This window comes from Neltuma alba, unplaced genomic scaffold (genome assembly GCF_004799145.2).
Source record: "Neltuma alba isolate B1F8T4 unplaced genomic scaffold, ASM479914v2 tig00001263_pilon, whole genome shotgun sequence".
In the NCBI taxonomy this organism is placed as follows: domain Eukaryota; kingdom Viridiplantae; phylum Streptophyta; class Magnoliopsida; order Fabales; family Fabaceae; genus Neltuma; species Neltuma alba.
This window is the reverse complement of record NW_021632399.1, coordinates 14,209-42,056: the sequence shown is the minus strand read 5'-3', so window position 1 is coordinate 42,056 and position 27,848 is coordinate 14,209. Positions and strand designations below refer to the sequence as shown.

Sequence of the window (27,848 nt, the reverse complement as noted above, 5' to 3'; positions counted from 1 at the left end):
TGAATCATCATCTTTATTTTATCTCTTTGGACTTCATGTAGACAATATATTTTTGTGAAAGGGTTGTGCTTTAAAATTCATCTTTATTGTACGCTGAATCATTCAACTAATCATATAAACAAATATGATACGTGTGTGTTCTTCATATTTTAATAACAGATTAATTAGAAGAAGATCATTAATTGTATTACAATACGTCAATATCCATTGTCAATTGCCCCTTCACTCCTCTATATATATGAGTGTGCGCGCGTGCGAAATCTAGATTATGAACATAAATCTAGTTTGCTAATTATAAAATATTTAAATACTTGAATGTATCAAAAAAATCAAATCTGCTAATGATTCTAACAAAAATCCATTTTGTGGGTACAACAAGAATTTGTATTCTCAAATAATATCATAGGGCTTGCCATGAGTATGGAAATTTCATTTTCTCTACAACTAATCTCTTCCTTAGAGAAGGCAAAAATTATAAAATCCAATGATTTACTATGAATTCATTCAATTTTTTTTGAGGAAAATTTTTCATAGTTAAATTATGCATCAGATGTACAAATACTCTATCCTATCCATTTTGTTTGGGCCAAACCTACTCTATCCATTTGAAAATCTTGATTTAGAGCCTTCGATATTGGGTGAAAAATGCCTACTCCTTTAATTTATTAAAAATTTGTCACATGATTATGTATTAAAAAAAAAGCCCATGATTAACTTCTTAGCAAGAACTACGAACATTCTTACCTTAGCAGTTTTTTTTTTTTTTTTTTAATGACATAAGCAAGTCATAGTTTGAGGATAAGAGCTAGGATGAAATCTAAATCACAGATGGAAAGAAATAAGCACCCAGCACTCATCCCATTTTTAATTAATTACTTTTAAATAAAAAAATTAATTTTTAGAAAAGTAATAATAAAAAAAGTATTTTAGTTTAGATTCTATATTTATTAAAATAATTATTTAAAAAATTAAACATCAACCGTCCAAATTAGATTTAAATAGTCCAGAGGATGAAGACTAGGTGCTTACGTTTAAGATGAGCTAAAGATAAGCACCCTAACTGGATCTACTTACCCATCCACGCTTTGGCAGCACAAATATGTTAAAAAAATATTTTTTACTTGGAGAAAAAGCCTTTTTCTAAAATTATTTCTCACTTTAAAGAGAATGCCAGTGAAAGAAAGAAAATGAAAAGGGAAGAAAAGTGGGATTCATTGCATGAGATCATTGAAAGTATAGTACGTGCTCAATCATTTAATTTATTTCTTTATTAATATGTATAAAATCGGATACGCAATAAATGTGTTCTTTTTTTGAAATTACACACTGAATTTGAAACTACAGTATATTATACATGCATGATAATAATGATACTTTTAATTTGTTACTTTTCTCATCTCATTAATTATTTATTTTATTATTATAGTACGTATCGCCTTAATTCATAAAAATTAAAAAGAACATGAGTTTATAATTTTTTTCTCAATTTTTCATATACCAAATCGAAATAAATACTTTCTCTGGTCCTTAATATAAGACCTCATTAGATTTTTATTTTGGTCTTAAATATAAGACCCCAATTCATTTTGTCTCTCATATTTATTCATTTTTTCCAAGATAGTCCTTCTAATAATGATAGTTCTAACCAACAAATTTGATTAACAAGGATATTTTAGAAAGACAATACCTATTTATTACAAATAATTAACTCAACTTATTTTCTTAATTTACTCAAATTAGTCAACTAGCTCTTATATTTAAGACCCGAGATAGTACATTTTTCTGACTAAAAATTTTAAAACAAAATATGCCTATAGTGGATATCTGGACTTTTGATTACATTCGTGCTTAATTTTCATTAGCATTGCCCTTTTTTTTTTTGGCTGAAGCATAGATATCTTCCTATTGGAGGCAATCCTATTCGAGGTACTGTCGGGTGCTAAATGTGGGTATCTCTTTCAATGGGGATTCAAATTTTGATTCGCCATAACAAAAGGACTGGTTCCTTCCACTAAACCCAACCCCTGTTGGTCATTGCCCTTGTTAATACTTCTTATAAACGATACTATCAAAAATTGCAAAGTCTAGCAGGAATGTTCATCGCATTATGAGGCCTGGTCTAAACAAGTTAGGCCCAATACACTACCTAGGCCCACCAATAGGTAATCAATGACTTATTTCCCAAGAAATAAATGGGTATATTGTGTGGTCATCTATAGATTATTTTTGTTGTTGGGAAACAATTTGGTGATATTTTCTTCTGATTTTAAGATAGATATAAATTTTTCATTAAAAAAAATGCTACAGAAGAACTATTATGAGACAAGAATATGTATACATAATTTCTAGATAAGGAAATTGTATATATATATAGATGTCAGGAAAAAAAAAAGATTCATATTTATAAGTCAAACTTGTATATTCGCAGGTCCAATTTAAAAATTTATGTTTACAAGTTAAACTTTCATATTAGTGTATTATTTACAAATTTGTAAAAAAAAATTGAATTCTTTAGAGTCTCGATATTTAATTCTTTTTTACTTGGCATCTGTGGGTAACCTTTTATAGAAGATAATACAAATAGGCCAAGCCCAACACATTACCCATGTCCACAAATAGGAATGCGCAGGAGTGCGCATACGTGTGTGAACATGTACTACATTCGATTTTTAATATAAGAGGTTATTTCATTTTTATTTTGTCTTAAATATAAGACCTCAATTTTTTTTTATTAGTTACATATTTTTTGTCCAAAATAGTCATTGTAATAATAGTAGTTCTAGCCAATACACTTAATTAATAAGGATATTTTAAAAAAGATAATACTTATTTGTTATAAATAATTAATTTAACTAATTTTTTTAATATATTAAGGACCGAAGAAGGTAGTATTTGTTTTTATCTTGTTTTTTTTGGTGACATTTGTTTTCATCTTTTTTGATGCAACATTGCTATTATTAATTGGATCCAGATGGGCCAGGCCCAAGTTATCGTTGAAGCCCAACACCAAAAGCTAAACAACACCTTAATCATCATATTATTGGCTCTATACAATTCAGGGGAGACGCTCTTCTCCTGCCTTCATATTAGTTGAATAAACAAGAGTTTGGAGATGTGAAAGACGGATTGAAATTTTGCGGCAAAGCAAATTTCTTGTCTAACTTCTATATTTAGAGCCAGAGGAAATATATTATCATCGACTTTTAATATAAGAACTATTTTGATATTTAATTTGGTCATAAATATAAGACCTCTATCATATTTATTTTTTTATTTTTTAAGGTATTCTTTTTATTAGTTACACATGTTAAATATTTTATCAAAAACACATACGATTAGCAAAGGTATTTTTAAAAAAAATAATATCTATTTATTATAAATAACCAAACTAATTTTTTTAATTTATTCAAATTAGTCAATCAACCTTTATATTAAAAATATAAAATAGTATTTAATAGTTTTATATAGTTATTAACTAACAAAATTGCACGTAACTATTGTTAAATTTGGGGTTCTCTCCGACCTTCAAAACTGATATAGAAGCATTGAGCATACATTTTTAATAATGACCTGGAACTTAAACTATCAAATTTGTAGAAATAAATCTGTATTATTAAATATTCAAGCGAAAATTCTCTATTATTGATTTCAATTAATCCATTATGTTCTCCTAAAATGTGCAATATGTAGAGATTTAGGAGTTATTAAGGAGATTATTCCTATAATCTATATAATTTGATATATACTTTTAAAATTTTTGGTGACTGAAAATTCCATTATGTTTTTATGGTCCATATTAATCCAGTTTATCTCTTTTAAATGCCCGGGAAATTCTCATCTTGTTTGTTCCATCGTTTCGAAATTTGATAGCACTAACGTTCAGCCATAGAAAGTTACGCTTCTAGTCTCTAGAATTGTTAATAAACATGATGTAATCCTAAAGCTGACTTTACATTAGATGGTCAAATAAATTATGTAAATATTTTATTGATATTTGAGAAAAAATGGAAGTAGGTAGTATATATTTTGATATCAGCTATAAGACTTGGCACCCCTGAAGATTCCCTCCCCCCTCCCCCCAAAATGTAATATTTTAATTTAAGCACAATTTGAATTCATCATCCCAAAAACTCTAATTTTTTTTAAGTTGGTCAAAAAATATATTTTTAATAAGAAATGTACTCTTTAATTTCATTTTAAATACATTTTATGAATTATTATATATATTTATAGAATTTTCTATAGATGAATAATATCATACTTTCTTAAGGTAATATGCTCTGATTTGTTTCTGGAAAAAAAAAATCTAAGTATTGTGCGAAATGTATAGATTTTGAATGCAAAACCACATCAAATAAATGCAACAGCTCAAGTTAGTGCCATTGACAGCAACTCTTGTTGGGGTTAGGGGGCAATTTTGATGCTATTTTTATTTTTCAGCTGTAATTTTATTCTTAATATTATTTTTCAAGTGCAATTTTGCCTCTCATGGATAAAATTGTACACACAAAAAATTATAGTTAAAATTGCATTTAAAAAATAAGATCAATGTCAAAATTACATGTTGACCTTTTTTATTATTTAAGTAGATGGTTAAATACAAGGAACAAAAAACCATACTGAATACTAAATCGGTCAAAACTGTGGGTCAAGGGTTAATAGGTTAGATGAAGGTTAGACCAGTCATATTAAAATAATATAATTGAATCAATAATAACAAAATACGATAACATTCAGAAATAATAATCACTCAACAAAATATAAAAAAATACAAAAATATATTAAATGTTTAATTGTACCAAACTAACATTAATAAAAAGTTGAGAGGATGTTGAGAGATTATATATTTAATTATATATATAATTATATATCATATAATGTTTGATTATGTTAAATTAGTAGAAATCATATAGATTAATTGGTTGAAATTCAAAATATTATTTGTGTGCGTATAATACTTTTAATTAAAATGTATAAAAACATTTATATTTAATCCTATTTAATATAAACAACACATGGACTCTTGTTAAATGTGTAAATATATAAAATCTAGTATTTCTTCATTCTGTGTAACTTCTCTTTCTCGTGATGTAATTCAAATTTTTCTTTTGTTTTTTTTTTTTTTGCTTTTTTTATTTTCTTTAATTGACAATTAACACTCTTCTGCCTTTACTCTTCCCTCTGCATTTTGGGTTGTTTGCTGGCGTGGGGAAATTATCTCTGCCCCAACTCGAAACACTGCATCCAAGAGTGAAGCAGGACATCGCTTGAAGAAGACATGCTCTCTTCCTCCTTATCATCTTTGCACGCATTGTATCTTAAACATCCGGCTATGCCCATGGTTTAACAGATCTGGTCGACTATGATTAAAGCAAACCTGACTAATAACCGGTTCACTAGTTTTCGGTCTGAACCAGTTGGTCCGATCTGATTTTTTGAATCTCGGTTAAATGTGATTTTCAACCTTTCTAATTTCTCTCAATATCCGAAGAAAAATTAAATCAACGCTAATTGATATGAAATACACTCCATGCATCTAAAAAAAAAAGTTACAGCTGCACAAATTTGTATTTTATTTTATAATTTTTTATGTTTAAAAAAAATTACAAGCCCCCTTCCATCACAAGTACAATTAATAGCTACATGCATCTAGAGGTTTATTCTTTTATTTCTAAACTTTTTTTTTGGTGTGAAAAAAAGGGAAGACAGCAAATACCTTCCCTTCCTATTTCCTATATACTCCACACTCCAAAAATACTTCTTCTTCTTCTCTCTCCCTCTCTCCCCCTCCTTTTCTTCATCTTCTTCCTCACCACACAGAGCTCACACGAGATGCTTCAACGTCGTCGTATTCTCCTTCCCTTGGCCACCTTCATATTCTGGTCATGTTTCGACGGCGTCGTTTCCGACCCCCAGACCCATCTCCTGAACAGAGGGTGCAGCCAGTACAACGTCTCCAACTTGGCCAGCTTCAACGACAACCTGAACGCAACGTTTCGAGACCTCAGAGATCAGGTCGTCGCCCAGAGGAAGCTCTTCGCCACGGCACAGCAAGCCAAGGGAGGCAGCCCCGTCTACGCTCTTTTCCAATGCAGAAACTATCTCTCCGCCGCTGACTGTACCGCTTGCTTCAACATCGCCGCCGCACAGATACGGAACTGCTCCGCCGGAGCCAACGGTGCCCGCGTTATCTACGACGGCTGCTTCCTCAGGTGCGGTCTCTAAGTTTGACTTTTCTTTGTCATAAATAGTAAGGCCGATAGATAAGATATTTATTACGAATTTATTTCAATATTTTATTTGATAAAACATTGATATTATTATATGATATCCCACCTCCATAGATGTGTGGGCATGTTGATTATTTAAAGACAAAGGAATACAAAAAATTTAGACGTTTTTGATAAATATTCATACTCTAATGATGTTGAAATTTGGTCTTAAACATCCAAACAAAATATGGAGTAAATTATTTAAAATTAAAAGGAGGATATTATTTGTAGTCCCTAAATTTTGATTTTATTTTCGTTGTGATCTCTAAAGTTAAAATCTGTCTCCTGTTTAATTTGCTTTCATGCGTACAACAGTAGAATAATTAATCCGTTATTCCATTCGTCGACCAAATATAATGCTTAATTATGTGTAATGCTTCTCCATTATTAATTCTTATCTTTGTTATTATATTCTCTTTTTTATACCTTGTCTCTGCCAACTGCCGGCGCCAACGATTCATACCCATCTATATAAAATGCTCTTTAATTTCAAACCGGTCTCGTATTATTATTATCATAATAATAATAATAATCGTCATCATCATCATTTACATTCCTCAGGTAAGGCCTGTTCCGCCTCTTTTTTTTAAAAAAAAAAAAATACGTGCAGCCATCTTTTATTGGAAGCCTGAATATGACCACTTCTTCATTACAAAATTATGCTTTTCTTATTTTATTTACAAGTCATTGTCAATATATTTTATCTTAATAAAAACAGTCTTTAAATCTTATTGTCTTTACCTGAAAATTCAACAAATTTTCTACTTTAAACATGTTTAATATATGTACTTTTCAACAAAATAACAATTTATATAATAATGAACTAATGATGAAATAGTATATTTATACTAAAATTAAAATTAATATAATTTTTAATCTATTAAGTTTGTCATCATTTTACTTATGATCTCTTAAGTTTCAAATCTTATAAGATTCAATCTCTTATCATCTCTTACATTAACTATTTCTTTCCCGTAATACCCCTATTTATTCTAGCATTTTTATTCCTATGCATTAAATTTTAGTAATTAAATGGCAGGTTATTTTTTCGAAGGGAAAAAAAAGAGTACAGCTGCATCTAGCACTGTGATCTTATTTCTCAAATGCATCCAACACCTTTATATTAATCTTTTGTTACACCCAACATTTTAAAATCAGGGTGCTTGATGCACTATGAATAAAATCAAGGTGCACACCTAAAATACAAAATTAGAGTAACGTATAAATCTTTATCCGAAAAAGATGTATACAAAAACATATTACAAGTTATCTAATATCTACATATTAATTACAAATAATCATCTTAATTACTTTTGAATTCTACCAATTAGTCAAAAGACCTTGTATTTAGAATCAAGAGGAGTATCTTGTTCCATGCGACTTAAATGGAGGCAATACTCGTTAGGTATGAGAGCAGTAGTTTCTATGATCAGACAACGCAGCCTGGCAACAGCATGGCTTGCGGGAATCAAACTTATGGAGATAACACAACGTTTGACTCAACAGCTCAACAAATGCTAGTCAATCTGCAAACGGCAACACCCAGAATTACTGGTTTCTTTGCAGCCACAAAGACTCGGATACCTAACAATGGTCCTACTTTCTATGCCATTGCTCAGTGTGTTGATACTGTCACACACAGTGGCTGCCTTGATTGCTTGAAGGTTGGCTACAACAATCTGCTGACTTGTCTTCCCACTTTGGAGGATAGGGCTTTTGATGCTGGGTGCTTCATGAGATACTCCACCACTTCCTTCTTTCCTAATAACCGGACCATTGATATAACACCCTTCTTGAAACAAGGTTCAGTTCATTTGAAGGATTCAATATCTGCCTTTTTTATTTATAACGTTCAAGTGTAAGAAGCGGAAAATGAGATTGTATTTTACTATTTTTCTGTATTGTAGGTTCAAGCAAGAGGGGAGCTATTATTGGTGGGGTTGCAGGAGGAGTGGCTTTTGTTTTGATTGTCCTTGCAGTGTTTCTTTTGATCATGCAACCCAAGAGGCCAAAGAAGGTTCCCAGAGGTAAGAATACTTGGAATGTCTTCAGTTACTTAAGTAGTGAAGGTTTAATATAATGCTTAAGAGAAAAAGTCAAGCTTTCATCTCTACGAAGGCATGAATCACTGATTGATTTGTTCGTTTGTTAAGATGTTTTAACTTGTGTCTTCCCTGACAGATGACATACTGGGAGCAACAGAGTTGAAAGGCCCTGTTAAGTACAGATATAAGGATTTGAAGATTGCAACAAAAAATTTTAGTGAAGAAAATAAACTGGGAGGAGGAGGATTTGGTGATGTATACAAGGTAAAACTTCTGATTTTCTTCATTATTCAGTCTAGTCTTACGCAAGGATATTTCTAAATGAGCCTGTAAAAGGTTATATTTCCAAAGACAAAACATTAACTATTGAATTATTTCAATGACTGAAATTCTTAATCACCATGGACAGGGCACTCTTAAGAATGGGAAAATAGTTGCAGTCAAGAAATTAGCTTTAGGTAACAGCAAGAGGATAGATGAAGATTTTGAGAGTGAAGTGAAGCTTATAAGTAATGTTCATCATCGGAATCTTGTTCGCCTTTTGGGATGCTGCAGTAAAGGCCAAGAGAAGATCCTTGTTTATGAATACATGAAAAACAATAGTCTTGACAGATTCTTATTTGGTAACTCATATTAACCATCAAGTTCTTCAAGTATTAGCTACCATTAATTATTTGTAATGTGTGAATATATTTTCTATTTAGCAATATATCCTTAACTTCTCCAACAAACACTTAACCATATGTTACGGTTTTATACATTTATTGAAAAACTTAACAAACGTTTTTGTTGGTTTGCTACTGAAGCGTTTTGAGAATAAATTTCATGCTTCATTCTTCCTTTTTCCTTAACGTTCAATGTGAAACAGGCCAAAACAAAGGTTCTCTCAATTGGAAGCAACGGTATGAAATAATTTTAGGCACAGCAAGGGGTTTGGCCTATTTACATGAGGAATTCTATGTTTGTGTCATACATAGAGATATAAAGACCAACAACATCCTCTTAGACAATGATCTTGAGCCTAGAATTTCTGATTTTGGGTTGGCAAGACTTCTGCCTAAGGACTAATCTCATCTTAGCACAAAGTTTGCAGGAACATTGTAAGTTGCAACACTGCATTTGTTTAATCTTCCATAACTTCTAATATATCACATGTATTACATAAGACATAAATAAAATCTATACATCAGTGAATGGACCAGTCTTGCTGCATTAGTCTATATTACAACACTTTTTTTTGGTTTACCCAAAAAAAAAAATTTGTATGTTTGTGTCTATGTCATTGTCCTTATGATTGTACCAAACAATATGCATTTGTTAGGGGATACATAGCATCTGAGTATGCAATTCAAGGTCAATTATCAGAGAAGGCCGATACCTATAGTTATGGAGTTGTAGTCCTAGAAATCATCAGCGGCCAAAAAAGCATTGAATTAAAGGTTGATCCTAATGCCGAGGGCGAATTCCTCCTTCAGCAAGTAAGAAATTTCTGTTTGAAGACTGATGCAATTTTGAGATATTTTTAACAGCTCATCACCGCATAATTAATTCTTTCTAAGAAATTACTCCTTTGTAACCCCGCCCTAGGTTTTGTTATGCTGCTTTCCCCCATGCTCTAAGACACTTTGATTTCACCTGGCAGGCCTGGAAACTATATGAGAAAGACATGCACTTGAAATTGGTGGACGAGACCTTAGAGCCTAATGACTATGATCCAGAAGAAGTGAAAAAAAATCATAGAGATTGGTTTGCTTTGTACTCAAGCATCTCCTGCAATAAGGCCAACAATGTCTGAAGTTGTTCTTATGCTTAGAAGCAAGGGCTTAATGGAGCACATGAAACCCACTATGCCAGTCTTCATTGAAACTAACTTGACGTCTAGGGAAGGCACCTTAACCTCAACTTCTTTCCTTAATACCAATGCTACAGCCTCCACGATTACACTATCAGCAAGATGATAGTACTATACAAGAATTTACAGCCGGAAGTGACTTAGACAGTTGAAGTTTCAACCTAATAATGTAAAAAGTAAAAATGTGAAGTCCTTTAATTAGTTTTACTATCATATTAAGGATCAAATTTTATTCTTATTTTAAAGCTTAAAATAAGAATAACTGCAAAAATAACACAAAGATACTTTATCCAACAGTATATAAGAGATACTCCTCCGGCTCTTAATACAGGACCCAATTACTGAGTTGGTTTTGGTCCTAAATATAAGACCTATTTCTCATATTTATCAATATTCTCTAAATTACCCCCATGGATACTCTCTCAACGATAATCAAGTAGAAGAGAAAGAGGAGGTATTACAAAAAATGATTATGGTATAGCAAAACGTGTCACATTTCTTATAATTAACAAACTTACCTAACTTCCATAATCAAATCAAATTAATTAAATGGGTATTATATTAAGCATTGAAAGAGTACTTCTTATCCATAAAATAAGCATTCATTACCATTTTGTTTATCCAACAGTACAGGAGATGCTTCTTATCCATAAAATCATTTCTTATTGCATTATCTTTTCCATCACATTCTATTCTACGTAACAAATGGGCTCCTTGGTTTGATAGCTATTATATCATATATTCATGCTTGGTCATTAAAATTTTTTAATTCAGATTTTTTCTGACTCTTAAATGATGGTTACTTTTTTATTATTTTCTAATAAATAATTTCAAAAACTCTCAGAAACGCATTTTTCTATGTCATATTCTTGACAAAGCTACATCATGGATATTAGAAATAGCCTATCATACACACCAAACCAACATTCAACCTAGAGACATTTATTTTATGCTATGATGGGAAAATGTTGTTCAGCAAACCATCCAAATAGCCATCTAAAAATATTACTTCTAGCCAAGGCAACGGATTGTACAGAAAGAAAGATGGCGACTTTATTCCATTATATACAACTCAATTATTCTCAAAGCCACATAACATTAGCCTCACGTAGCACACACTTCACAAGACTTTTGTGGACATCTGAACATGCATGCATAGATAGTAACAAGTTGAAAGATAGTCAGTACCAAGTATACACTCATGGTACAAAAATACAACTAGAAAGATACAAGAATACCAAGGAGAACCATCAGCTGAGAAATGAACTCAGGATGCCCTGGCCATGCAGTTCCAGTTACTAAATTTCCATCAGTGAAGCAGCGGTGTATTGGATCAGGTTCCAACCAAGTCGCTGCTGATAGAACCACATTAAGCTTCACAGCCGGATATGCCGTACATTTTCTTCCCTGAAAAAGTAATAAAAGCGTGTCATTTTAGCAGTGCATATATGAAACAATGCACAACCTGAAAATTTTTCAATTCTGCATTAACAACTACAATAGGGGTACAATGAGACTTCGAAATATTCAATGACACATTCAGTGTTTTTCAACCAGCTTGCACCATTGAATGTTCCATAAGAAATAGGAGAATATGACTAACAAACAAGGGATCACCAGCTGGGTATAAAAACTCAACTAAATTTACCATTCCCATAGTCAACTAGAACCTACAAGCCTTTCAAAAGACAGCAGAATTGATCAAACAAGAGATATTGATGTTTAGAATAGCTACAGAACAACACAATTAGAAGAGCCAGTGTTCACGTTAACATCTGTCCATTCCCAGATATTTCCATGTATATATCACTCACTCTGACTTTCATAATACTGCCTGTTTTTGACGAGTGAAACCAAGGTATCTAAAAACAACAGGATAACTGAGCCTGTATAAGTTGAACATAAAGGAGAGATTACTTAACCAGAAAACAACAATAACAAGAACAACTAAAATACTAAAGTAATGAGACCAGAATCATCGGCCAGCCATAAAATCCAAATAAACCAGATGAAGCTACAGTAAATCTGACTGCAGATTTTGAAGCAGCAGAAAATCCACGCCAAGCAGGAACAAGCATGAGAGGGAGATGCTGCGATTCTCAATGTATAACCTTTATGCTTCAATCAACATAATGCAAAATATCAAGCACTTCAAGAATGAAGATAAGGCAAGAAATCGGAAATAAATAAACTCAGAAGCATCTCCACTCGAGATAGCAGTAGAAGCAGCAAATAAGGAGGACGCATACAGCTCAATCAGAAATCTTTTGCCTTGAGTACATGAAAGGCTTAATATTCAAACTTTTAATTCTTTAAGCGCATAGGAAAAAAGTACCTAGGATGATAAATATCACATCTTCCTACAGCTGAAACTTGACAGCATATACTAAGTTAATCAGAGAGCTCCAAATAAGTGAATCAGTAATCATACCTTCAGAACATCAGCAGCAGCTAAAATCTGTTGCCCATGGCAAATAGATGCCACTGGCTTCTTCTTTTCCATGAAATGCTTCACCAAGGCAATAACTGACTCGTTCAATGCCAAATACTCGGGGGATCGGCCTCCAGGTATGACAAGAGCATCATAGCTCGAGGCATCCACATCATCATAGGTTGCATTTAAGGCAAAGTCATGTCCTGGCTTCTCACTGTAAGTTTGATCGCCTTCAAAGTCATGAATGGCAGTCGGGCAAGTATCACCAGCCTTTTTCTTGGGGCAAACTGCATCAACCACGCATCCTAGAGCCTGAAGAGATTGAAAAGGTACAGCTACCTCATAATCTTCCATGAAATCCTGCAATGAAAATTTTCCAATGAAAAATATCTCCATCAATCCACACCAGCAAAAGTGAACTTTTGTATTTACGTACAAATCTAGGTACAAAATCCATCAATCCAAACGGCATCGACGGCTACGCCATAGGCTTGCAATGCTTGAAATGGAACCATCGCCTGCAAAACACAAATCAAAGAACCAAGTAGAGTTACAGAAAGTATGAAACCACCATAGAAGAAACTGAACTACAGAAAAAAGGAATAATCCAGGAAGGAAGTGAAGGTGAAGATACTTCATAGTCTTCCATGTAATCACCGCAGAGAAGCAGAACCCGTTTCTGACCCATGGCGGGTATCGATAGGGATGCGGAGAACAAAAGAAAGCCTCAACCTTCAAAGGCCAGCAACACAGTGAAGAAGCTCTGGAAGAGTGCAGGGATGCGGGTGACGCATATATAATGGGGATTGAAATTGCGGGTTTTAAAGAAAGAGAAATTTCGAGTCCAGGGGATCCATGATCCCTTATTGGTTGTCGTGTTGGAGGGGCTTTTCTGTAAAAATGGTCAGATATTAAAATGCGGCTGAAGAGAGAAGAATTACGGAGAAATGAGCGTTTTGTGCGTGAGATCAACCGGGGAATGGGCTTTATCGTGTACTTCGGGTCAGCATTTTTCTGACATTTCCGTGTTTTTTATTTATTAGAAATATTTATTTTTTTGGAGTAATTAAAAATATTTAAAATGAGTATATAGATTACATTTTCCATTGAAAACACAAGACCACATAAGCAATGCAAAAAATTCCGGGAAAAAAAAATACAGGCAATTCACGAAATGGCCTGATACTAAAAAAGGTTTCAAGAGATTCAAACGAAAACAAAATTTTGCCACAATAACATAAATGCTCATAATCCTTTTTTTTTTTTTGGGTAAAAAAAATTCTCTTCCACCTTCGTTCTGGCCGACCGTAGCTCTGCACCAACGGGTAAATTATTTAAAAAAGTGGTGTTGGATGTGAGAATTGCTCCTGGCCTTTTGGTATCTGAAAAAATATTTTGATCATTGGGTCACTAATTATCCTTAATTATATAAAAAATATGATATGAGAATAATAGTTGTAGAATAAGGACAACAAGTTTTGTCATAGGAAATAACAAATAATAAATCTAATCCTTAATATAAAAACTAAATAACTAATGTGAAGATATTAAGACATTCGTTAAATTAATTATTTATCACAAATGTGTGTTGATCTCTCTAAATTTTTCTCTTTAATCATTTATATTAGAATACCCTTTAATAAGAATATCTTACAATCAATAGCAATATTTTAAGAAGAATGGAGACAAAATAAATTACAGTTGTATATTTAGAACGAAATTCAATTAACAGCTAAGTTTTATATTAAAGACTATGGGGGTGTTTGGCAACCTCCAAACCATGATTTTAGAAGCACTTTTCCGCAAAACGAGACAAATTCCTTCACATATTTACTTCATAAACTGTAAAAGTACTTCTAAAACCATAGTTTGATTTCTATCCAAACACCTCCTATACATGTTACTTAGGAATAAAAACTTTGTCTATGTGTGATAACAAGTGCACTCATAAACAAATGACTAGTATCATACAAATAATTCTAGTTGGGGATTTCAGTTTGGTGGCAACCAGGAGCTATAAAACATCTTCCTGTCATAAATGACAACACTGCTTATGTGTAACTAGTACAGTATATACCTGGCAAAAACACCAGTACATGCTTGACAATTACTATTCAAAAGTTGTATTGGAAATGTAAAGGATACAAGAATGATGTGGCATGAAGTTTTTATTGGTGAGATTATACATGAGCTGTTGCTATTATTGAAGTAGTGGTCATTTTGATCTTCACGGGCATATCGGCAGAGTTTTTTTTTTTTTTTTTTTTAATCAAAACATAATTTCATTCTAACAAGTTCCTTAATACCCTGTCATGGGAGAATCCAAGGAAAAATGAAGGCGTTTTTGGTCGTATACTCATATGCCGTTAACACAAAATTTCAATAATAAATTTTGGGTTTAACTTGAAATATAATGGCTACACGCAATGTTGTCAGACTTATGAGTCCAAAGTCAAATTCATAATTCATAAGTCCAAACAAATTCATAATAGGGATGTACACCGGTAAGAATTTATTTTTATCAATAAATAATCATTAAAAATATATAATTAAAATATTAAAATAAGAACAATTTTGTTTAAATATATTTCAAATCTAAATAATTAAAATTAAATCTATCAATATTCATAGTGTGTCATACTTAACAAAATTTTTCTTATAAGGTTCAAATGTAAATTTACTAATCATAATCAAATTCACAAAAGTTAGTACTCCTTCTATTCTTAATATAAGACCTATTTAACTAATTTGATTAGATTAAAGAAGTTAGTACTCCTCCTATCCTTAATATAAGACCTATTTAACTAATTTGATTAGATTAAAGAAGTTAAATAAGTTAGCTAATTATTAAAAAATATGACATATTTTTTCTAAAACACCATAATCATTTTTCTTAATATCCTTTCTTTCTTATTTATTTGATTATAGCTAAATGAGTATTTATATGAGTAATTTAAAAAAAATTAATGAATATGAGACATATGTATGATATTTAGAATCAAAATTAACTTAACAATTATATTTTATATTAAAAAGCAGGGGAATATAAATTTAAGGGAGGGTAAAGATAATTTTGTAAAATAAAAATATATATATTTATTTTGTATATTATAAAAATACTTTTAAAATCATCTGCCACGGCGAGTTTAAGAGTAATGAGTTATAATTGAAGAAAAAAATCGGAAAGTCGACGATCCCGAGTTCGAGTAAGAAATCGCGAACTTTCTTCCCCCAAACCGAAGAGAGTAGCGTTGTGGTAGGGTTAAGCGCCTCACCGGTTCATCGTAGCTTGTCTCCGGCGACGATGGAAGTTGCAAATGCGCGTAGCCACGCCTCCAAACGAAAGTTTGACGACATCGTTTCACCATCCTCGCCGCCGCCTGCAGCAGCCTCCTCCAATGGCTTCAACGATGACAACAACATCAACGGCATCGACCTCTCGCTGCTCGAAGCCGTTGAGAAATCCCAGAGCTCCGTTGAAGTGCTTGACCTCAAAGCCCTCAAGAAACTTGTCCTCTCCTTTGAACGCCGCTTGAAGGACAACATCGAAGCTCGCCTCAAGTACCCGAACCAACCTGATCGTTTTGCCGATTCAGAGATTGAGCTCCATGAAGAGCTTCAGAAGCTCAAGGTCCTTGCAGGAGCTCCAGAACTGTACCCTGACCTCGTCAATCTTAACGTCGTGCCATCCATTGTAGATTTGTTGAACCATGACAACACTGACATTGCCATAGACGTTGTCCAATTGCTTCAGGACTTGACCGATGAAGATGTACTCGAAGATAACGATGAGCCTGCGAAGGTTTTAGTCGATACTTTGATTGAAAACAGCGTGCTTGAGTTGCTCGTTCAAAATTTGCATAGATTGTCGGATTCTGACGCGGATGAGATGGCTGCGGTTTATAATACGCTGGCCACGATAGAGAATTTGATTGAGGTAAAGCCAGCAGTGGCAGAATTGGTTTGTGAGAAAACCAAGTTGTTGAAATGGTTGTTGGGGAAGATTAAAGTGAGAGAATTCGATAGTAACAAGCAGTATGCTTCAGAGATATTGGCGATTTTGTTGCAGAACAGCACCGCTAATCAGAAAAGGTTAGGGCAGATGAATGGAGTAGATGTGGTGCTTCAGGCTGTAGCCATGTACAAGTCTAAGGACCCCAAGAGTTCGGATGAGGCAGAGATGGTGGAGAACCTGTTTGATTGTCTGTGCTGTTTATTGATGCCATTGGAGAACAAGGAAAGATTTGTGAAGGCTGAAGGAGTCGAACTGATGATAATTATTATGAAACAAAAGAAATTGGCTTATGGGTCAGCTATAAGGGCGCTTGATTTTGCAATGACCAAGTATCCTCCTGCCTGCGAACGGTTTGTGGATGTTTTAGGCTTGAAGACAGCATTTGCAGCTTTTATGGGTAAGGCAAGTGATACAACCTTCCTTTATGTGCATGGCTTATCTTTGTTACAGTTATACGTTACAAATTGCCTGTTTTATGTCTTATCATTAACTCACAAATAATAATTGCTACTACATTGTATTTATATACTACGGAAGTCTATTTCATAAGTTCGCTTCGATTTTATGTGCAAGTCATGTTCTCGATTATATTTGTCCACCACCATATCTAACTAATAAAACAAGCTTTTGTGACGGAGTCTCTGACAACGGCAAGTCTGCTATTTTCCAAAATTGGTAGTGTTAAAGTTTACCATGTCGGCCTTCTTCATGTAACCAAAACAAGTGAAAGTTTATCTGAGTGGCAAATATAAAAGTAAGAGTAGCATTAGTATTCCTTCTGGAGTCAAGACCTTTGGGGGTAAAACTACCTTTTTTCCTTGTCCATGGCGCATATTAGACTTCCATTGAATATTGGCACTTATGATATTTTGACGATCATTTCTAAGTTCAAGATTGTGTAAAGCCAAATTCTCAATCCATATCTACCGAAAAAAGTCAGTTATTAAAAGCATCACATGGTGTCCTCTTTCCGACCATTTCCATTCTGAAGTTTGAAGATGTGATGTCATAGGCATTTTATAGATTGACCAACGCTGACAAGTTGTGTGTTGTACTGCATAGATTCCTATCAACAAGAAGAATAAGAAAGAACGCTACCAGGAGGAATTGGAGGAGCGCATTGTGTCACTGATTTCTTCATTATTTGGTAAGCAGGCAAGTGAAGTTGATTTAAGTTTTGACTAGGATGTATGAATTGATTTAAGAATACTACTATTGACACAGCTAACTAAATCAGGAGGCAAATCACAAGACAAAACTTGTTGGAAAGACTCATCAACATGCATAATTTTGTCAATCAAAATTTCAGAGTCTTTCTCAACAACACTAGAAGCTACTAACTCAAAGGAATTATCATGCATTTGGTTCTCAAGGCAATAATCATTCTCACATTTGTCATTAATAATTGCACTCAAACAAGATTTAGCAACCTTAATGTTCTCATACTTATCAATAACAGCACTTCCAACACTAGGAAGAGAAACATGGTTGGCATGTAAATCATCACACAAAACCGCATCTTCATCCAAATCACTACCACTAAAACCAACAGATTGAGTATTAGCATGTTCAAAAACATGAGGGGATTCACAGACAATTTCTTCATCCACCTCATCATTACTCACATCATCAATAGTTTCAACAAGAATAGTAGTTATAGCATAAGAATCAATCTCCTCAAGAAGAGGATCAATATTACCTGATGTAGGGCACAAGTCTTTATGAGTTTGTAGATGTTCCTGCTTCATCTCGGCTTCTTGTATGAGTAAATCTGGGCACTTTGGCTCATCCTTTCCATTCTCAGATTCAATTTGAGCTATATCACTCAAGATCTTCTCCAATGCAGTCTTACATTCTCTTAACTCTTCCTCTGATTCCTTTGAGATTCCAAATATTCGTGCTTCTTCAAGTAATCTATGGTAGTATGAATTTAAGCGGTCATAAGCTTCTCTTAAAAATTGTATCTGGTCCTTCTTAGGAATAATAAGAAATGGGTCAGGTTCATTGAATTGATGTTCATGAGATTGGGGGAGAGAATGGTACTTGGATTGAGATGAGGGTTGGTGGTAGTATTCATGTGGAAAAGGAGGTGATTCTTGGTGGTGTGCATATGGTAGAGATATATGATTAAAGTATGGTTGGTGAGGTGGGAGTGATAGGTTAGGTGATTGATGTGGAGGATGGTTCATCCAAAAAGGGTCATGGGTAGAGAGGCGATTAGGCATTTGAGACTCTAGCTGAGTTTGGAAGGAGTCTAACTGTTGTAACAACTCTTCAATCTCTTGAGAACATGTTGAATTAGAAGGTGCTTCATTCCATGTACTATTTTCTGCAAAAAAAAAGTGAGAATGTGAGGGTAGATCATGATTGCTATTAAACCAAGCCATGAGTTACACAATCAATTCCTAACAAAAGCCAATTTAAAGAAACTCAAAACAATCCTAAAAAGCTAGAAAAATCAGAAAAATAACACAAAAACACACAAACAGAAAAAATCTGGAAAAATTCCAGAAAAGAAAGAAAATTAGAAAAAGTAGGGAAAATGTTTGAATTTGGCCAAAATTTGCTAGGCTATTAGTCTTGCTTAAAATGCCCAAAATCTTTAGAATACCAATTTTCAGAATTTTCTAGGCAAAACATTTTTTTAGTTCCAACAAACTGAATTTTTTGAAAACTCAAATTTTTACCAAATTTTGGATGTAAATTTGACATTATGATGCAAAGACAGGCAAGTGTCTATATCTATATGCAAAACAAAGAAAAATCAAGATATTTGGTTGTATTTTTAAAAAATTTTGATGCCAAGGAAAGAAATGCTATGAAAAATCAAAAGAAACAAATGCAAATTACTAAAGAAAATGTAAAAACTAATAAAAATGAAAACTAAAAAGGCTCAATAAATGAACTCCAATCAAGGCTACTTGACACTTAATTACTAGGGAATCAATTTCTTGGCTTCCCGGCAACGGCGTCACTTGAAGTTAACTTGCCCTTAATTTGTCGCTTTGGGGTTACTCCAAAAATTAACCGAATTAATGCAATATAATGCACAATCCAGGTCGTATTCACTTTAAGAAGCTGAAAATGAAATTAAATCCTAGTAAATAAATGCAAGTAACCTAAACTATAAAAAGGGATTTTTGATTTTGAAAAACTGTTAATTAAATACTACGAATCAAATTGAAATTGAAATACTTTTTTTTTGTTTTTATATAAAAGTGATTAAAATGAATGAAGATTAAAGAAATGAAAATGAGACATATAAATAACAATGATAAAAATCAATTCTCCAATTCAACAACGCACGCAATCCTTACTCCAAAAGATACGGGAGTTAAAACAATGAATTAAGAATTATAATCAAGCTTTTAATCCAACAACCGAGCCATCTCGAATTGCCACAAAATATTTTCCCAAAATCCTAATTTACTAACTGCAACCAGAATAGTAAAATAGAATTAAGGATGCTAAAAACCAATGCTTAATTAAAATTCTTAAATCCAAAATAATAGAATTAAAGCTAGCAAGAGACAATATGATCCAAAATTCTAAGTCACCTTAGAAAATCACAATATATTAACTCCAAAATCAATACAAATGTCATAACCACAACATTATAATTGAAATTAAAGTTATAAATAACCCAATGTCAAATGCTAAACAATAATTCAGTCACAATAATCTCCAAATATAATCAGATTAAACAATAGAAATTTTCTAATAATCAGAATAACTATCCTAAGACCTAAGAATTGTTAAACAATTATTAGACAGGAAATTAAAGCAACTAAAATTCCCCTTTGATGATCTAAGCTCCTGTCATTATTGTTGAATTAGAGAATTGTGAAGCTAGCCACGGTTTGCCATAAAGAATGCTGCAATCAATGCTCTGTTACGGTTTGCCATGGAAGAAGACGGTGACGGAACTGATTTCGTTGTCTCACTCCTTCTGGTTCACTCGCCGTCGACCTCCTCTGGCACCAGAAACAAATCGTGGAGAAGAATGAGGAAGGTGCCTCGAGCTCTGGACCCCTCTTGCTATCTGCTCGTGTGCGTATCAGTTCACGCCACTGGTCTTGCCTCTCAGCTCGTGTTGCTGGTCTCTGTGTTTCACGCCGCCCCTCAGCTCTGTCTCTTCCAGCTCGTCTGCTCATGGGTTCTGTGGTCGCGCTAAAAAGAAGAAGAGATGAAGCCGATGGTGATGAAGGGTGGTTCCCCCTCTACCGTCGCTCACTCCTCTGGTGCCGTCGGCTAGCTCCTGTTTTATTTCTCTCTGCCGCCGCTCAACTCATGGGTCGCGTCTTCTCGTTTTTTCTTTTCTTTTTTTGTCGGCCGCCCAGCTTGCTCAGCGTGTTCTCCCCCCGCAAGATGAAGATGTGAATAATAGGTTATTAGTGGGGTGGGGCAAAACGTCCTTCTTTTTAATTATCTTTTTATTTTTTTTTTATTTTTTTAATTTTAATTTTTATTTCTTCCAAAAACCTGTAAGCAAAATTCAAAGATAAGGTAGCATTAATTGTCCTAAAAAATCAATTAGTCACAATTAAACCAAAATATGACAATTTTGCCCCAATAAAATAATAATTCAAAATAAAATATATTAAAATCAATTACCAATCAATTAAGGCCAAAAAAACTAATTAAGTTGACAAAACCCATATAAAAGATATCAAAATATATAAAAATAATTGAATTTGTCAGAGACATAACTGGAGCAAGCAAGTTGAAAGGCCCAGTTAATTATAATTATGGGGATTTAAAGTATGCAACAAAAAATTTCAGTATAGAAAATAAACTCGGAGAAGGAGGATTTGGCGTCGTATATAAGGTAAATATATTTAGATTTCCAATATTTCGATATATTTCAGAATCCAAAGCAACTGTATTCTAAAAATAATTTACACACACATATATATATAGACACACACATTAACAATGTGATGACTAAAATTTTTTATTATCATGAACAGGGCACTCTAAAGAATGGAAAAGTAGTTGCAGTCAAGAAATTAACTTTACGACGTCACTCCAAGAGAGTGGAGGAAGAATTTGAGAGTGAAGTAAAGCTTATAAGTAATGTTCATCATCGAAATCTTGTTCGGCTTCTTGGATGTTGCAATAAAGGCGATGAGAGAATACTTGTTTATCAATACATGAAGAACACCAGTTTGGACAGATTCTTATTTGGTATCCCTTTTATCAACCAAGCTCTTTTTGTGTATAATTTAATCGTTAGCAACTATATATCTGAATAACATTAACGCGAGGACACATATTTTCAACTTTTTTTTTTTTGCCAACCACATATTTTCAACTTGACAACATATAACTTCTTTAATAAACATTCATTCATATGTCATAATTTTATTAAAGATCTTATAATATCCATATATGTCAATTTTTCGTATATGGAAACATTTGTTGATGAATTGCTTTTATATTTCATCGTCCTTTCCTTCTTATCTCTAACCTATAATGTATTGCCTCGGAAAATAGGTAAAAAGAAGGGTTCTCTTGATTGGAAGCAGCGGTATGATATAATTTTAAGAACAGCGAGGGGTTTGACTTATCTGCATGAGGAATTTCATGTTCGTATCATACATAGAGATATTAAAACTAACAACATCTTTTTAGATGATGATTTACAACCTAGAATTTCTTATTTTGGCTTGGCAAGACTTTTACCTGAAGAAAAATCTCATCTTAGTACAAAAGTTGCAGGAACGCTGTGAGTCTGAGTAATTTTATTTAGTAATTTCTTAACTTCTGTTCTAATTCTTGATTATGAAAGGTCTCTAATAATATATTGGCACACTCATATTACACCAAAAATTTAAATACTTTTTTGGGCCTTTGTACGATCACAAATTCTCCAAGATATTGTTCATAAGTGGAACATGGTGCAATACTTTGTGTTGTAGATAACAGTTTTGGATTTTTTTTTGCTCTAAATATTTTTCATTTATGTTAGCTTGAGTCATTATTGTTTTAGTCAATAACATCATTAACATTATACATTTTGTAGATGATATACAGCTCCAGAGTATGCAATTCATGGTCAGTTGTCAGAAAAGATTGATATCTATAGTTTTGGTGTTGTTGTCCTGGAGATCATTAATGGCCAAACAAATAGTGAATTGAAAGTTGATGGTGATGCTGAAGGTGAATTTCTCCTTAGAAAGGTGAGAAAATTTCCTTAACTATTTGCAAATAACTTTTTTGCTTTCTTTTCTCAGAAGATATAAATATATGACTTTCTCACCAATTGAGCATAACTCCTTTAGGAAAAGCTATTCTCCTATATCATAATACAATTTCAATAAGTATTTAAGAAACATTAACCTAAGTTTTGCTGTGATCTTTTTTCTAACCTTCTTGTTACTCAATTACACTTTAATCCCACTTGGTAGGCTTGGAAACTGTATGAAGGAGGCATCCACTTGGAGTTGGTGGATGAGACCCTACATGCTAATGATTATGATGCAGAGGAAGTGAAACAAATCATAGAAATCGGTTTGCTTTGCACCCAAGCATCTGTTGAATTAAGGCCATCAATGTCTGAAGTAGTTGTTTTGCTCCAGAAGAAGGGTTTATCAAATAACGTAAAACCCACAATGCTATTTTGATCGAAGCTAAGTAAAGGTCTATTGGGAGATAATTGTGATTTGCAAGAAACTCGCAGCTAAGTGTGACTTTGGAGTCTCAATCACAAAATTGAAGAAGGCTACGACAGAAGAAGGATAAAACGGGAAATGATCATGTTCTTCATTCCGTTGTTCAACATTTTTGTGTAATTATACATCAATCTTAGAAATGTAAAGTATGTTCATGGGTTGGTGATTATTGTGGAAGCATGAGTTTTAATGAACCATGTTGATATCTCTTGAACTCTGGTTAGATTAATTATGTATCATTTGCCGTTCATTTTAAAATTGAAATCCGGCAAATATTATTTTTAAAGTAATGACTATGGATTTGTCGAAAACGTTTTTGTCTCTAGCTTATACTTTATGTATAGATGAAATGAATGTGTAGTTGGAAGGAACTCATAATTTCCATGCTCGTCATCGTCCATATGATTACATTTGAATAATTCAGATTCAATTTTTATTTTAATGCTAGTGATAATTTTTTTAATTGACAGATGTAAAGTCTAAGTTGAAGATATTATCCTAGTTGTTTTTTTTTAAAGAAAATGAATTTACAAAATTTTAAATGTTGACTCTGCAAGTTGGTGGCCTCTGTTTCTGTGGGGTGAAAACGGATTGACGTGTTAAACTTTATCTTTCACTTGTGTCATTTTATAGTGAACCAAAATACTATGAGAGTCTCGCCCCCTATCATCGTCTGCCTATTGTTTAATAGGTGGAGGGTGACTAAGGATAAAAAAAATAAAATAAAAGATGACACGTCTATTGGTAACAGTCATCAACTGTCAAGTACGACCAAAATTAACCAATATATATAGGCAATTCTATAATAGTGTCGGCTCCATATTATGGGAGAACCTAGCTGGAAAATCACCATAAACAAGATCCTCCCTAAGCCAGTCACGACAAATTAATGGCTTTTGTACAACCAGAAAAAAAGAATCCAATACACTTTAGACAATAGGAGAAGGAACCGCCGTGAGCTTGCAGCTAAAACCACACTTCCAATTTCCATTCTTAATCTGAATGACTCACAAAGCCATCTACTCCAAGCCGAACGTGTTCCCCGGCCCCTGTAACCTGTGCAAATCTAAATGCATCCGCATGAGCGATTCTGATTACTTCAAAGTTACAGGGAGGATCAAGTTATAATTTTTTATAATTTAAAATTACGGACCATGAAATTAGTAATGGCAACGAAATGTACGTACAAATCCTTATAAAGCATTGCCCTTCATGATATGGTAGGACTTTTCAGTGTATTAAAGCTGAACTTTTAATTTTATGAAACTAAAAAGTATATGTAACCCATGAATGACGTACCTGGTACCTAACCGGCGAGCCTGTTTACTGAATAAAGAATGGAGGCACCACATAGAGGGATGAACGATCTTAAAAAGAGAAGGAAGAAGAAGAAGAAAATAAAATTCCCCTTTTTTTGTTATTATAAAGCATGAATATTTCAAATCAAGCATAAGGCAATACGTTACTCGTCCAATGTCTATATTCCAGATTTTAATGGAACCCAAAATTTATTCATTCATAGACATTACTAATATAATCCATTACATGTTATATATTTTACGGGATATACAAAACCTAAATATGCAATTCATGGCGAATGATAACCTCTCAAAATTCCTACTTATTCAACTTGTTTTAGCGCTCTTTTATTTGGTTTGGAAGTCAATTTTGCAGGAAAAAAGCCTGAAGCGAGTAAGGAATAGAGACCAGAAGTGGAGAGCTGAAAAGAGACCATCTGCTACGGCTCATGGGAACAAACGCCATGGTGGTTCTAATAGAGAGGAAGGAGTGCACTTTTGTGTGAGGTGCCGCGGCTCATGACCAAATCCAAAGTGATGCCCAAGCTGTCCCGGAGGAGTCTCTGTTTGGTGTAATCCGCTACAACCGATGATTACATGCGCCGCAGCGCCAAAGCTGCTCGCAGCAAAGCCATTCTGTGTAATCCGCCGCAGCGAATGACCACATCCACCGCAATGCTTGACCCCTCTCAGCTATGCGTTTTAGGATGTAACTTAAAAATTAGGGCATATAGAGGGGGATACTCGGTTTTTTTGGGACACTTCGACTTGGGGGCGATTTTGGAGGCTTGCTCTGCTAGGGTTTGGAGCTTTGGAGGCTTAGAATCTTTGGGCTCGAAGCTAGAAGAGATTTACAGCTTGTTACTCAATTTTTCTGGGTTTCCTTCTTCTTCCCTTCTTGTTTTTGCAATGACTACTGGCTATTCTTATAGTTATAGTTTTTTACTCAACATGTATAGCTAAAGCAGTTTTTCTAGGGTTATTTTGATCTATTGTATGGATTGAGACTTGGTTTTACTATCTCTTGAGTATTAATGATAATGTTCAGTTTGTTTTTTACCTTGAGCTTAATGCGTCCTTATGTCTAGCCATCATTTGGATTGATTGTTTGATTAGTTTAACTTGAGAAAGTTGAGTTAATCTGTGAACTTTGGTAAAAACATGCTAGTCCAAAAATTTAATTAAGTAAATAGACGGTTTGTTGATGGAACAGAGATGTATCTGTTAACCTAGCATAGATTAAATGGGTTTTGGTTTTCAAAGTGCAATCTTTTCAAACAAATGCAAGAGATTGCTATGTTTTATTATGATTGCAAACATTTGGTTTTGACTTGAGAAAGCTTAATCAATTTTGCGAACCCCGGCTAACTGAACTTATTGTTAAGCACTACTTGAGAAGTGATTAATCTAGTTTTATGAAGTATTTTAGTGAAGAATAACCCTAATCTCTTAATTGTTTCAAAGTCAAGTTGATTTTATGCTGCATTAAATCATTACTTTCCTAATTTCATTTCACAAACTCTTTTATAACATTTGTCTCACTTAACCTAATCAAGAACACAATTATGATTTTTCAACTCATCTAGCCTTAGTCTCTGAGGGAACGATACTTTTTATATTACTTGCAACCCGTCTGCTTGCGGTTTAGCTAATCGGCGAACAACCAATTATCAAAAAAAGCTGATGTTTTCAACTATGACGTTGTAGTCTTGGAAATCATCAGTGGTAAGAGAAGTGAAGAATTGAGGGTCCATGGCCATGATGAAGGCGAATTCCTCCTTCAAAAAGTAAGAAAATTCCCACAATTATTTTAAGACGTATTTTTATTTTTCAAAAACAAATGGAGGCCTTATTTAACAACCCAGTATTCACACGGTTAATTCTCGTATAAAAAGTAGTGAATCAAATAAAGCATTTAATAAAAAAAATACAATATATGTTAACTTATGTTTTTCCTTTGTTCGCCCCTTTTATATTCCATTCACTTTAATCCCACTTGACAGGCTTGGAAACTATATGAGAAAAACATGCACTTAGAGTTGGTAGACAAAACCTTAGACCCTAATGACTATGATGAAGAAGAAGTGAAGAAAGTGCTCGAGATTGGTTTGCTTTGCACTCAAGCATATGCTGACATAAGGCCAACGATGTCTGAAATAGTTGTTTTGCCCCAAAACAAGGACTTATCAGAGAACAGAAAACCCATCATGCCTCTCTTGATTGAAGCTCATTAATTAGAGTTCCATCATCATGGAGACGTACAGCTTAGTGTGACTTGGGAGTCCTAATCACAGAAGAAAGAGAAAATGGAAAGTGATTTTCACAATTGTTATGAACTTTGGTTAGGTTGTATTTTGTTTTGCTTTCATTGTGTAGATGTTTATGAGGTGATGTAGATTCATGGAACTTTATTGCAATAACTCTGATGGTATTGTTGGTGGGCGCAATCTTCTTCTGATGAAATGTAAGCGGAGTCTTAAACTTCATCTTCTTGTTCATCTATTTTACTTTTTCAAAATCTGATGTTGCATTATTTTTTAATGAAATTTTATTTTTCGTTTTATCTAATTGTTTATCTTACAGCGGCAAGTTTATTTTAAGAATTTCTGCACAATTAATAACTTCTAGCTGCAAGAGGCTCGATTTTGCGCTTGAGAGTTGGTTTGCATTACTACGGAAGGAAAACCCATATAAATTTTAGTAGGCTTTTAAAATGGAAGAATGATAATTAAGAATCTTGTAAGAAGATTAATGTAAAATGTCGATCTTCAAGTTTTAGATATAAAAATTTGATGACTCGTAAATTTTGATTGCAAACAGATTCTCGGTTTGTATTAATTTCCTTAGAGAACCCTCGATTGTCATTCTCCCTTTTAAAATTCACTTTACTTTAAGTGGAATCAAAATTAAAGTGCTGATATATACGATCATCAATACGTATGATAAATTTATCATAAATCACACTATTATTAAAAAAAACACACACACACACACATACAAATAATTCGTTTTGCTTGGTGGGAAGAGTAACATTTGCCAAATATCCAATTTTTAGTTGATCATCAGCCTTCCTAACACCTTATTAATTAATATCATCCCTTAGTATAGAAGTTTCATCATTTGATAGATGTGGTTTGGTTTTAAATATAAGACTTTGATCCATTTTATTTTCTTGTTTCTATCTAACATTTAATGCTCTCACTAAAAGAGGAGTGTTTTAGGAAAAATGAGGCACAAGTTAAGAATAACAAGAGTTAA

The 27,848-nt window shown here is 33.3% G+C and overlaps 2 protein-coding genes and 1 pseudogene across 2 annotated transcripts; 2 read left to right on the top strand and 1 right to left on the bottom strand.

The window, feature by feature from the left end:
* The first annotated feature begins 5,832 nt into the window (after positions 1-5,832).
* Positions 5,833-10,275, top strand: LOC114754481 (cold-responsive protein kinase 1-like; annotated as a pseudogene).
* Positions 10,276-11,140: 865 nt separating this feature from the next.
* On the bottom strand, positions 11,141-12,999 carry LOC114754473 (protein DJ-1 homolog D-like). The gene is made up of 2 exons (XM_028943235.1): positions 12,601-12,999; positions 11,141-11,576 (listed from the first exon to the last, which is right to left on the bottom strand). Exons 1-2 carry the CDS (start codon positions 12,997-12,999, stop codon positions 11,388-11,390), a joined length of 588 nt encoding a protein of 195 aa, XP_028799068.1. The 3' UTR covers positions 11,141-11,387.
* A 2,811-nt stretch (positions 13,000-15,810) lies between these two features.
* On the top strand, positions 15,811-17,803 carry LOC114754466 (beta-catenin-like protein 1). Its single transcript, XM_028943224.1, has 2 exons — positions 15,811-17,020; positions 17,681-17,803. The coding sequence occupies exons 1-2, from the start codon at positions 15,908-15,910 to the stop codon at positions 17,801-17,803; spliced, it is 1,236 nt and encodes a 411-aa protein (XP_028799057.1). The 5' UTR covers positions 15,811-15,907.
* The last annotated feature ends 10,045 nt before the right edge of the window (positions 17,804-27,848 follow it).